The sequence below is a fragment of the Chiloscyllium plagiosum genome, unplaced genomic scaffold (genome assembly GCF_037043375.1).
Source record: "Chiloscyllium plagiosum isolate Xiang-an unplaced genomic scaffold, Cpla_swu_hap1 HiC_scaffold_43, whole genome shotgun sequence".
In the NCBI taxonomy this organism is placed as follows: Eukaryota; Metazoa; Chordata; class Chondrichthyes; order Orectolobiformes; family Hemiscylliidae; genus Chiloscyllium; species Chiloscyllium plagiosum.
Window position 1 is genome coordinate 14,277,838 of NW_028270181.1, and position 13,638 is coordinate 14,291,475.

Genomic DNA, 13,638 nt, shown 5'->3' on the forward strand with positions numbered 1-13,638 from the left:
CCAGAGGAAACCCACGCAGACACAGGGAGAATATGCAAACTCCACACAGAGAGTCGCCTGAGGCGGGAATTGAACCCAGGTCTCTGGCGCTGTGAGGCAGCAGTGCTAACCACTGTGCCACCGTGCCGCCCACAATGATACTTTATGTTGGTCTTCACAATGGAAAAGGATGATGCAAGTATAGACATCAGGCTGGAAGACTATAAAATATTAAAATAAATTAACATAGGTTAACTAGTGTTTACACAATTCAGCACAATCTTCTTGCTTTTGTATTCTATGTCTTAGCTAAGACCATCTGTAAGAGCCCCTGTGGGACCCCATTCAGATTTCCACATCCCTCTATCATCACCCTCTGCTTCCTGCCTCTTAGTCAATTTTGGATCCACTGTACTATTTTACCTTGAATTCCATGGACACTTAAAAGCCTTATTAAAGTCGATGTAGACCACATTGGATACATTAACCTCATCAATATTCCTGGTTAGCTCCTCAAAAAATTTGATCAAATTTATCAAACACAACCTTCCCTTAAATTCATGCTGCCTATCCCTGATTTACCTAGTAATTTCCCTATCATCAATGTTAGACAGACGGTTTATAATTTTCTGGTGTAGCCCTCCCTTTTTAAATAATGAGACATTGTTAGCAATCCTCCAGTCCTCTGGCATCTCACCTGTGGTCCCTGATATCCCCTTCCTTGCCTTTCTCAACATACGTTGAGATGGACTGATCACCACACCTATGGTAGATAAGGAGCAAAATTCTTAAATTACATCCAGGAGAACTTTTTTAGCTCATACGTAGAAGGGTCAACAAGAAAGGGGAGGTTCTGGGGACCTAACATTCAGAAAGCTTGGATTGATCGCCACATCTATGGTAGGTAAAGAGCAAAATTCTTAAATTGCATCCAGGAGAACCTTTTTTAGCTCATATGTAGGAGGTCCAACAAGACAGGGGATACGTTTTATCTGGGTTGCATATTTAAATACTTGGATGGGTGCTAAATCGCTAGTACCTCTTTTCTATGTTAATTTATTTTAATATTTTATAGTCTTCCAGCCTGATGCCTATACTTGCATCATCCTTTTCCATTGTGAAGACCAACATAAAGTATCATTGTGGACTGGGCTCAAGGCTTCTATGCCTACACACAGATTACCTCAATGGTCTCTAATTGGCTCTACTCTTTCCTCGTCATCCCCTTGCTGTTCATGTATTAAAAAAGTGTTTTTGAGTTTTCCTTTATTCACCAATGCCGTCTCATGCACCATTTTAGTTTTCCTAAATTTCTTTACAAGCTCCCTTGAACATTTTGTACTGCTCCAGGGTCTTTACTGTATTGACCCATTAGTATATGTCATAAGTTCCTCTTTTTTTCCCTTAGTCCTAAACTTTATGTCCCATGACATTGAGGATTTTCTGGCCTTTGTCTCACATTTTGTCTTTAGAGGAATGTTTTTTGGTCCATACTGACACAATTTCCTTCTATGAATGCCTCCCACTGTTCTAGCACAGTTTTATCTGTGAGCACTCCATCCAGTCTACTTGAGTCAAATTGTATCTTATCTCAGTAAAGTTAGCCATTCACAGGTTTAGAACTTTTATTCACAGCCCATTCTTTTCCATACTATGCTAAATTTAGCCGAGTTGTGGTTACTACTCCAAAATGCTTCTCTTCTGCTTTGCCTTCAACCTACCTGGGCTACTTTCTGAATATTAGGTCCAAATCCTCCCCCCTCTTGTTGGGCCTTCTATATATGAGCGAAAAAAAGGTTCCTGGATGCAATTTAAGACTTTTGCTCCTTAACTACCACAGGTGTGGAGATCAGTCCATAATTTTGGACAAAATGGGGAGAGCTTCAGTGTGCATCTGAAAATTTCCATTTCACCTCTCAGAATAAGCCATCAGTATCAAAAATAATCAACTTGATCATACAGGATCATTTAAATAGCTCAATAAATGACGTTTTGAGTGTTCATGAAGATTTTTGAATGTTTTGTTGTCACATTTTGACTAAAGCAATTGAAATAGTAGGCTTGATTTTCTTTTTCAATCAAGCTTTTAAAACAAATTCTGACACCATCTGAGGTCCTAATAATTTTGCAAAATAAATAATGCAATACAAGAAAGGTTTTGAGCTTGGATAATTATATCCTCCATCTTAATGTAACTGGTAGGTTTGCTATCGTAAAAGGGGACACAATGAAATGGATGAGCCAATGTTCACTCAGCCACTGATGTACAAGCAGATCCAACAGCAAGCATCTGTTCTGAAGAAATATGCAGATAAATTGATATCTGAAGGAGTTCTGACACTGCAGGAGTATGAGGTTTGCACTGTGTACCAGTAATTAGTTGTGTCTCAAATTTGTAGTCTTAATGAAGGAAAATTGCTTGATTGGGTGGATTTTAATATACTTCCCATGACAAGTTTGATGGTAGCGGGCATTTACTCAATTGAAATGTAATGGTTGGTATCCCCAACATCATTCCACCTCTGCTGCAAATAAAGTTCCGATGGTAAGGCCCATGGCTTACCACTTCTGCCTTGTCACTAATTAAGACCTTTAAGTGGGGGTGAAGTGAGCAAGGGGGAATCTTTCATCCAAGGACACAGTGCCTGGTTAGGGGACACAGCCTCGGGAAGGGGAGGCCCACTGAAAGCTTCCTTCCTGTCCTTAGCTCCTGCCGCTCCTCCTACCCACCCAATACTTCTCATACCTCCATCACTCACTTGCACATGGGTCCCATTCATTAATGAATCTGGCCAAATGTGTGTATAGTACCAGCAGCTTCGCATTGGCACTAACAATCAGTTGAGAGCTCTGTCTGGCCAGCAACTTCCAGTCGGTGGGAAGTCTGGCTCCAGGATCCTTGATCCTAAGGAAGGCCCAGCATGTCTATGTGCCTAATTAGCACTTAAATCAGCAGGTTTCCCAAAAGGAGATGATGCGGGCCTTCTGCCAGTTATCCAGCTTGTGGCAAGACTCCCATTGCCACCATTAAATGCAGCTGACTGTGGGGCTCTTTAACCAGATTGCTATTACAATTCTGTACTTACGACATATAGTTTTGATCCACAGTTGCAATTCAGTATCAATAACCCCCATGTTTTTCATGTATACACTGGCTGATTTGACATTCTCCAGTAATGGTTTGGACATGTACTGCCAGATCTCGTCAGGTAGTGCTTGACTGACTTACTTTTCTCTTCCCCTCCTGTGGGGAGCACCTGGTCTAATTTCAGGTGGCTCTTTAAATTGCAGAAATTGTAATGAGAACTTAATTGGAATGAGACTTGCTGTAATCATGACTTTATTAAAGATTGTGAATTAATAATTAAATATAAAATAGTGATTTTTATTCAACTTATATTGTGCATTTTAAAACAATCAACCAAATTCTGCTTTGGTTTTCTGATTGTGATTTTTTCCAGCTATGTTACCTGCAGACATTGTACCTAGTTTGGCATAAACTGATATATACATTTGTTGACTGTGTATGATTCTAGGAGGAAGTAGCAGACTATGACAGAATTTGTGAGGAAGCCTTTACCAGAGCAAAGGATGAGAAAATTCTGGAAATCAAAGAATGGCTAGATTCCCCTTGGCCAGGTGGGCAAAATGTGATAGCCTAATAGGAGTTTAAATGTCTCAGACTCTTGTAAAGTTACACAAAGATGAATTGATGAATTGGTTCTATACAAAGGTATAGAAATAAGCCAGTAGAAACTTATAGCTATTTTTAAAATTTGATTCACAACAGTTTATTTTATTTGTTATGGGGACGTGGGCTTCACTGGCTGGGTCATTATTTATTGCCCATCTCTAATTGCCCCAGAGAATGTGCTGATGAGCTCCTTGAACTGGAAAGAGGGTAGTTTTAAAAATACAATGTAAGTAAAAACAAATTATCAAACTGGTTTCCATTTCAAATATAATATTATTATATTTGAAATATAACCTCAACACTTTGTTAACCTAAGTCTCAAAATAAGCATTGACCTTGTTTTGCTGTTACACTTCTTGATAAATAGTATCAGTATTAAATGATACCTCAAAGTATTTAAAATTAAGTTAATTCTTTTAGTGAAATTTATCATTTTTCCTTGTACCATCAGCTTAATGATTACAAAGACATTATACTTTTATCTTAGGTTTCTTTACTCAAAGTGGAGAGCCAAAGAGTTTGACTTGCGCCCCCACTGGTGTTTCTGCAGAAGTCCTCCAGCATATTGGGAATGGAGCCAGCTCAGTGCCAGTCAAGGATTTTACCATTCATTCAGGTATAAGTGAACAAATCATGGATGTTTGGTGACATTATGTTAAATGCAAATATTTTGTGTCAGAAATATTTCTGGAGATTAACACTATCAGGTATGAGCTGATTTATTTTCTAATTTGGGCTTGAACTTGTTTTTGTTTATCAAAAACTTAACAGTGTTAGCTGCTAGCTGACTAAACTGCCTGTGGAGTGGGAGGTGGACTGAAAAGGAGCAGTGGGTCAAAGCAAACACCATCTGCTGCTCAAAGGAGCACAAATGAGCTGCTTTCCTAATTTGGCATGAATGTTGAATTGCTTTAAATGTGAACTTTCCACAGTCAGCCAGCCAAATACAAGCTTATGTCTAATATTCAAATAAAATACATTTTGAGCAGAGCAGGATTCATATTACCCCATTAGTCGTTTTTATGCATTAGACTACAGCAGTATGTTTTTGGCCATCTGCAGCTTGTGCCCTCCCCCCCCCCCCCCCCCCCGCCAATCCATGCTGGGCTTGGTACAGTGACAAATCTGTCACTGGCTGAAATAGAGGCAGAATTGGATAAAGGTGGTTGCAGGTGTGTTTAATTATTTTAATATAAAAAAAGGAAATATAAAATTTGATTCATGTTGCACCTTTGAAGTGACCTGCCAGCCTGACAGTGTTTCTTGTACACCGATATAATTAGTCTTTTACTACATATTACAAAAGTAGTATTGCAACTTTTAAACTGATGCAATCATTAAATGGATTTTTCAGCAGCTTATAAAAAGAATGGATGGAATAGGAGTACAATAAAATGAGGAAGAACAAGAAACCCAACTGTCAGTTTTGTAATAAGTCAAAAAGCTTACAGGTTCAATCTGTGGTCTGTGCAATTATATTTCAGTTAGGATGGTTGTAAGAAACCGTGAAACTAAGCTTCAAATCCTGAGCTTTCATATTGTTACAACACCCTTACTTTCACATTACATAAACTTCAAGCTGAAGCAGGTTGCCTGCCACTCTGAACCCTACCTAGGATGATGACCACAATGCTAGTGTAATTGGGGGCAGTCAGTGACATAACACCATTTTCTGCCATTGGTCATTTATACTTGACAGAGTGATTGAGAATCAGTCCTTTAGCCTTTGCAAATTATTGTTAAAGTCAAATTAGTCTACCAGTAAAATTCACAAACAACTGTTAAGGGCACCAGTGATTGTTTCTCCTTTTCTCTGGAAAGAGAAACAATATTGTAAAAAGGTTGTAAGTGAACACAAATGCAGAACTCCAGAGCTAAATTTTTCCTTTTTTTCAGCTAAAATTTATTTCAGGGATTTTCAGAGAGGACTTCCTGCCAGAGTTTGTGGTGAATTTTTGATGCATTCTTCTGCTGCTCCCCTAATTAAGTGTGCATTCGGGCTTGAGAGCACCCTTCTTATGCAATCATGCAGCAGCAAAGATGGAAATGCTTGCCATCACTAGGACCTTGCATTGTTCACACTGCTGGCATCATATTTGGGTAGCACGGTGTCTCAGTTGCTAGCACTGCTGCCTCACAGCGCCAGAGACCCAGATTTGATTCCAGCCTCAGGCACCTGTCTGTGTGGAGTTTGCACATTGTACCTGTGTCTGAGTGGGTTCCCTCCAGGTGCTCTGGTTTCCTCCCACAACCCAAAGATATGCAGGTTAGGTGAATTGGCCATGCTAAATTGCCCATGGTGTTCAGGAATGTGTAGGTTAAGTGCATTAATCATGGGAAATATAGAATAATAGGGTAGGGGAATGGGTTTGGGTGGGGTACTCTTCGGAAGGTGATGTGAACTTGTTGGGCCAAATGGTCTGTTTCAACACTAGGGATGCTATTCTATATTTAAAACTCACTGGACACCACTTCAGGGAAAATTCTGCTGTTGGCGGAATATGTAACACAAAGGAAGAATTAGAGATGGGGAAGAAATACCTCAAAGTAACCCTCATCCCATGAATGAATTAAAAAACAGCTTTAGCTATTCTTACTTGGAGCTGTATTATCACTGGATCAGAATCCTAACACCCCACACACACACACACACACACACACACACACGATGGATTGCAACAGATGAGGCAGATCATCACCACCTTTTCCATTTAGAGATAGGCAATAAATTCAGGGCTATCCAGTGACACCCATATTCCATAAATGAAAAGAAAATAAGTTGTGAAGTCTATCTGGAAAAACGTTGCATCTATATTTTCCCTGGCCTGGTAAAATTGAGACAATGACATTCATTTTGTCAAAGCAGGGTTTATCAGTTTAGTCCAACACAGTGAGCTCCATCAAGTTCCATGCAACTAAGAAATTACTGTTCCATTTCACTGTGCACATATTTTTCCAGGTGGAGACATAAACAGTAACACATCCTTACCGATAATGGTTTCAGTAATTATGCTAATCACAGATTTATTTAAAGGAGATAATTATAGCTTGATAGCTGAAGAAATTCTCCAGGGTAATATTTGCTAAAGTCTTTGTTCCATTTCTGTTCAGTATGGAAGTGAAATTTACATGTATTGGAGTGCTTAAAATAAAACAGGTATACCTGTTGAAATATTCTAGGCTACGACACTCATGTTCAAGTGAAATACCCAGACTTTTCTTAAGTTTGAACCATCAAAACTTGGTAACAAGATTGTTGGAACACAGATATCATGCATAGGGTGTCTGATAGGACTTCAAAAGCTGACAAAAAACAGAGCTATTATGCTATTTATTATCGATGTGCCAGATGTGCATGAAGGATTTTATCAATGATGTATAACAGCTAAGGGCTGTTTCTTAATTGTGTTATTTATCTTCATGTCTTTAATCTAGATTCTTAAGCATCATATCATCTTAAAAGAAACCTTAGTAATAATGTTTTTAAACAGCACTTTCTGGTAAATTTTTAAGTATATATGAATTCCAATGGAAACAGTCATGCAGCAATACCTACTAATAATCCCTGGATTCTGAAGGATTCACTGTATGTTTTGCACACAACACAATGATTGGCAGATGTTCCTGGGGAAAATATGCCTGATAACCATCTATGTGCCTATTATATAGCTATTAAATTAAATTCTTTGCTACATATTCTAAAAATGTTTGTGGGAAATGGTTTTCTGTCATTACTTATATTTCACTGCAGACAAACACTTCCGTGCATCCTCAGTGGACTTTGATTTCTGTTTGTTAATTCGTAACCTAATTCAAGCCCATAATGGCTCAATGGGTAATTTCACTGGCTGTTATGAATGGAACCAGCCAGACTGAAAGAAATTAGATACTACTGAATGACTAGTTTCAGTTAATTGGTGTTGTGGGGAAAGAATATTGTAGTCGATCTTTGTGTCTTCTGACAAGAAAGGAGAAAATCAGGTACGGATTTTGCTGTTATCTGCCCCACTTTGCCTTGCTGGAGTTCATGTGTTTAGAGTACTCTATATCTTGAATTACCTTTTAATGCAGGCACAAAGTCAAATAGCTTGTCATGATTGCCAGCAGTGATCAATCAAGAGAGTGGACATATTGCTGTATATCATTGTGCTATGTCAATCTCACACCTGCACTGTGTGCCAGCCCTGGTCCGAGTGGTGTTATTGCTAGATAAGTAATCCAGGGACTCAGTTATATTCCAGGGATGCAGGTTTGATTCCTGCCATGGCAGAAGGTGGAATTTGAATTCAATAAAAAATTTGGAATTAAGAGTCTAATGCTGATCAAAAGACTATTGCCAATGGTTGGAAAACCCCACTGGTTCACTAACATCCTTTAGGAAACAGCCATCCTTACCAGGAAGCTGTGGAGGACAGAACATCTGACCTGATCAGTTACATCCTGGAAACAACAGCTTGATGTTCAGTGGTGTCGTCATGATCTTGAGGCAGATTGGAAGGAGAGAGAGTTGATGTTCAGCTTCTGCAAGATGGAATTTACCATACCAGACAACAACTGCATCACCATTGTCAAAACATTTGATAACAAAGAGAACGTTTGATAACAAAGAGAACAAAGTGCAACAAGTCGGAGGGAGAGAAGTTAGAATGGATAAGGGAAACAGAGAAATGAGGGTGGCTGATGTCACATCAACAGTTTTTTAATGAAGAGATCAAGCAGTTAAGAGGCCAGAAGAGGGCTTCAGGTGGGAAGACTGTGGAAATGGGCGAAAGAGTCTGTGGAGCACAGAGATGACTCCTGTCCAAAGAATTAAGCAGAAGGGCAAAGATGACAGAAGAAGAGTTTAGTTTCATACAATGATTTAAATTCATTGAGATAGGGGTGGAGAGGGATAAAACTGAGTCCTTTGCTGAGCATTAATTATAAGCTGCTTTGAAATTCTGAGAGTTGCCAAAAGCACTGTCTAAATGCATGCCTGTCTGTCTTTCTTTCAAATATTTTGCAAAGTCTTCTATCAAACACAGTATTCTATCTTGTAAATGAGTGCGCTGGGAACCGTCTTCTTGACCATACATCTGCAGAAGTTAACATTTCAGCCAAAATCACTCAAAATCTCTTAATTGGATTCTCGCCACTCTGGGATCCTTAAGGATATTGATATGTAGGACTTTGCTTTCCATCTGTTCATGAATACTAAGTAATTTCACTTGTTATTCAGGAAAAAAAGGATTTGTACTAAATTGGATCATACCACATCCTTTAGAGATTGAATCTATTTCTTATACTATTCAAACAATAAAATAGAATTGTAACGTACAGAGTAGGTACAGCTTGCATTTATCTGGGACTTTTTATGTTTATCGTCAGGCCATCCAGTTCATTGCAGACAGGATTGCTCGGTAGGGAAATGTGACGGCCAGTGTATGCTGTATACGAATGACCCACAAAGCGAAAAAGAATGGTCAGATCATGTGCTTTTGGTGGTTGTGCCTGAGAGGAGAATGTTGTGCATGGTATTGGTATTATATTCTGCTGTTTGAATAAAGCCTTGAGACATTTTACATCTCCCTCCACAGAAGTAGTTTTACTGACAATACACTGCTTTCTCAGTACTGATCTCATGTATTAGCCTATGTATGTTATGCCCACAAATTCTTCACTGCAACGTGAACAAATAACTTATCTTGGAGGCTAGTGTCTCAGGCAAGATGTCGCCAACTAAAAGATGAACAATAATACTCTCAGAATAAAATGTTAAAAATATATTTAATGGGAGGGAACAATTTGAATCTTTTTCCAGATTGAAAGGTTTGATTTATACCATTTAAAAAAAAGGATAATTAGTCTTTTAATCACTGATATTTACATCTTGTTTCAATTTCTTTTACCATTTTTTGTTATTTACCTGAACAACCATTGATAACTTTTCCAGGTTTGTCTCGTATCCTGAGGGGGCGAGCGGAGATGGTCAAGAATCAAATGGTTGATTGGGCATTGGCAGAGTATATGGCGTTTGGTTCTTTGCTGAAAGAAGGAATACACGTAAGGCTAAGTGGACAAGATGTTGAGCGAGGCACCTTCAGGTAAATTGAAGTATTAAAATTAGTGCGCAACCCAAACTTCCACATCACATTGTGTCAAATTTGTAATGTGAAATCTATGGAAAGCTGAGTTATTTTTGTCAGTTTACACTTTTTGATTTTGAGATAATAGAGTCAAATATAGCCTGCTTTGTTTGCATTCAATTATTCCAAAACCTGTTGCTGTTGAATTTATAATTTACACTTTCTTAAAGGTTAATGTAATTTATTTTTCTTGAGTAAATAGAAGACTGACAGATAGTTAACATAATTTCACATTTAAAAACAGCGATAGAACATAAGCCATTATAGATTGTAACGTAACATTGATAGTGGGAAGATAATACAGAAGAGAATATAAGAACGTAAAAGAAAAATGTAACAAGAATATTCAGTAAGAATTTCAAAAGGTAGAAAATTGCTTGACCAATCTTACTGATTTGTTTGATAAGATAACAGACAGAGTAGACAATGGTAATTCAGTCAATCAAATTTCATCTGGATTTCCAAAGAGCCTTCGATAAGGGACCCTATTAAAGAAAATGTAGATTCAGGTCCAAGCACCAGAATGGATTCGTATAATAGAACAAAAACAGAAAATGCTGGTGAAACTCTGCAGTACTGGCAGCAACTTTGGAGAGAAAAACAGATTTAATGTTTCAAGTCCAGTTATTGCTAGTTGGTTTCAGGAACAAAAACGGCGAGTGGGAGTAAAGGTTAGCAGATTTGAGTGGTAGCAGTTGAGAAATGGTGCTCCACAGAGTCAGCAATAGGATCATAGTTATTCACAATTTGTTCACAATTTGCATTAACAACTGGGACCTTGAATCTGAACATCCAATTTCCAAACTTATGGATTATATCAAATTGAAGGAGTGGAGGATTGCAACAAATCAGATTAGAGTTGGCAAATAGTTGACAAATGAAACTCAGTGCAGATAGATGTGAGTTTGTAATTTTTAGTCAGAAAGCAGGAATGTCACTTAAAACTAGGTGGATGTGAGACTGGATGGGATGGGGGAGCAAAGAGAACTTGAAGTACCAATACCTTAATAACTATAAATTTTGCCACAGATTAGCAAGACCATATAAAAAGAAAACAAACAAACACTGGTATTTATTTCTAAAGGGACAGAATTGAAAATATCTTAATTCATGCTTTGTTACTTTTGCAGCCATCGTCATCATGTATTACATGATCAAGATGTAGATAAAAAAACTTGCGTCCCCATGAACCATTTGTGGCCAGACCAAGCTCCTTACACTGTTTGCAACAGCTCACTTTCTGAGTTTGGTGTGTTAGGTATGTGAAATCCTTTCTCTTTGATTCGAGTGAGTGCTGCACCAGAACTGGTGTCGAGGTAACAAGAACTAGATTATTAAGGATTCAAAGATTTCAGTTAAGTGGTTATTTACCTATCTAAAAGAGGGAGTGCAGCGAAGATTGACTGGCCTAATACCAGGAATATTTTATAAGGAGAAATTAGTTTAACTAGGCCTCTATTCGTTCAAGTTTAGAAGAATGAGAGGAAGTCTAACTGAACTATTTCCCCTGATTGCAGAGACTAGAAGCAGGAGTCACAGTCTCAGGATAGACTAAGTCAACCACTTAGGACTGAAATGAGAACACATTTATTTAGTTAGAAAGTGGTCAACCTGTGGAATTTCATACCAAAGTGGACTCCGGATACTTGATAACTTTTTAATATATTAAAAATATGAGGGATGGGGATTCAAGCTGGCAGCGATCTAACAGGTCTGCCTTGCTGAGCTCTGCACCATAACTCAGGCGAGGTGGTGCTTTTACCCTCCATATCTCAGCTGTTTTGGAAAAAAACTGTAGGTTTAAGCTACTAGAATTGTTATATATCCTTTTTAGCAATTAGGGAAGATGACTAAAGGCAAAAGGCCACGTGGATCGCAACAAGCAGGGCATTCCTCTGCAGCAATGGATGCACCCACAGCTGCAGCGTCAACCACCGTGGAACCCCCGCTGGATTTACCTGCACAGCAAGGTCTGGCTTCAGAGTTCGTGAAACTTTGGGAAAAGATCGAGGCAGTGATGGAAGAGACTCGTGCTGGGCTGGAACGATCTCGGCCATGCTACAGAAGAATGAGTGGGAGATGCAGAGTCTCAGACAGTGCATAAAGGAGGTCAAGTAGCAGACCATGGCATCAGAAACCATGGCCAAATCCTTGGCAGGACGGATCCAGACCTGAAAGAAGCAGGTACGGGCCTGAGAGAAGCAGCTCGACGATTTCGAAAATCGAGGTTGAAGAAAGAACATCCGTAGTATTGGGCTGCCGGAACAAGAAGAAGGTGATCAGCCAGTCAGTTTTTTTGAACAGTGGCTGCCACACTTTTGCTTCTCCCCACCCCCCCCCGCCAGTCCATCACATTTAATCAGAGAGGGCATTGGGACTCTTACTTGTGACTCCAAAAAGATTAAAATGGCATTTTGGAAATTTTATTCCGAGCTGCATTGGTCGGAAGGCTTGAGGACATGGTTGTTAAGATGGAGTCCTTTTTTTAAGAACTTAGACTCTTCCGGCTGTGACTTCAAAACAGAATATGGCATTGAGATAGATGATCAGTCATGAACATATTGAGTGATGGAGAAAACACAAAGGGCAAATCGGCCTACTCCTGCTCCGAGTTTCCAATATTCGCTCCTCCAATTACAAATTTCTATTTACTCAGTCATGTTTTAATCCAATGTTGTATAGTTGGATGACTTTCCAATTAATAGTTTTTTCTCTGTCACCCTTCTGGAAGACAAATTGTATCAATAGCTAGCATTGGCAGTTGACTTATTCCAGGTTCTCTGAATATCTTTATTAGTTTACCTCCTTGATTCAAAGAAAAGGAAATAACTCTCCCTTTAAGATAAAACATTCAGATTTGATTCTTTTTATTAATAGGTAAGGAAGGAATTTCTTGATTGTCCTACATAATCTCTCCGTTCTTGGTGAATTCTAAGAAAACATTCCTTTTGTATGACAGCCAAGTTTTCATTACCTGTCACTAAATGCATTGCCAGTACATGCTTTACAGTAGACTCTAACATTTTCCTAAAAACAGATGTTAAGGCAACTGACCTGTAGTTACTTGCTTTTTCTTTTTTCTTTTATTTTTCAACATGTTTTAATTTGCATTGTCAATTTTCCAGTTCCCCCAGGGTTGGAAATGAATTCAAGAATTCTTGGATTACTACCACCCCATCCACAACCCCTTTTGCAAAAGACTTGTGTTCCCTATAAACCATTTGTGGCCAGATCAAGCTCTTTACACTGTTTGCAACAGTTCACTTTATGAGTTCGGTGTCTTAGGTATGTGACATGAAGTCAAAATCATTTTTCTTTGAGTTTAATTACCTAGGACAAACCCATCTGGATCAGGGAATTTATCTGCTTTTAGCTCCATTTCTCAAGTGATAGCTGTCATATTTATTTCCTTCCCACCTTTGCCTTTTGATTATTGAGTTAACCCTTGGGCTCCACTCCACCCTCAGGATTTACTTCCTTAGCCGTCAACTTTTCCATTGAATGTACAAGGCATTTCATATACTGGTCCATTTCGTTATTTGGACATTCTGAACACTTGTAACTGCTGTTTAACCTGCTGTGTGTTTCCAGTTTTAATGTTTCATTTTGCATTTTGCCATGTTTATTTTGCATTTACAGTATTCCATTCTTTTGAGAAATTTGTTATTATTTCTATGAAATGTAGGCTCCTTTTTACTGCTTGCAGCTGCATTTTCCTGTGAGGATTTCTGCATTTGGCCTAATTTTCAATTTAGTTTTCAATGAATTGATCAGCGTTTGTGTTAAACAACAGGCCACATTTCTGTTTTAAATAAAACTTCTGGTATGTGAATAGACTCC

The 13,638-nt window shown here is 38.6% G+C and overlaps 1 protein-coding gene across 4 annotated transcripts in view; it reads left to right on the top strand.

Annotated features, from left to right (window-relative positions):
• LOC122541876 (2-oxoglutarate dehydrogenase-like, mitochondrial) overlaps positions 1-13,638 on the top strand; it is a 102,947-nt gene that overhangs the window by 57,703 nt on the left and 31,606 nt on the right. For 3 of the 4 annotated variants that reach the window (XM_043679035.2, XM_043679033.2, XM_087982527.1), the window contains 5 exons: positions 2,182-2,334; positions 3,516-3,618; positions 4,161-4,289; positions 9,606-9,756; positions 10,929-11,056. In XM_043679035.2, the coding sequence (XP_043534970.2) occupies positions 2,182-2,334; positions 3,516-3,618; positions 4,161-4,289; positions 9,606-9,756; positions 10,929-11,056 (664 nt within the window). The remainder of the gene's footprint in view (positions 1-2,181; positions 2,335-3,515; positions 3,619-4,160; positions 4,290-9,605; positions 9,757-10,928; positions 11,057-13,638) is intronic. The other variant, XM_087982526.1, reaches the window with a different exon arrangement.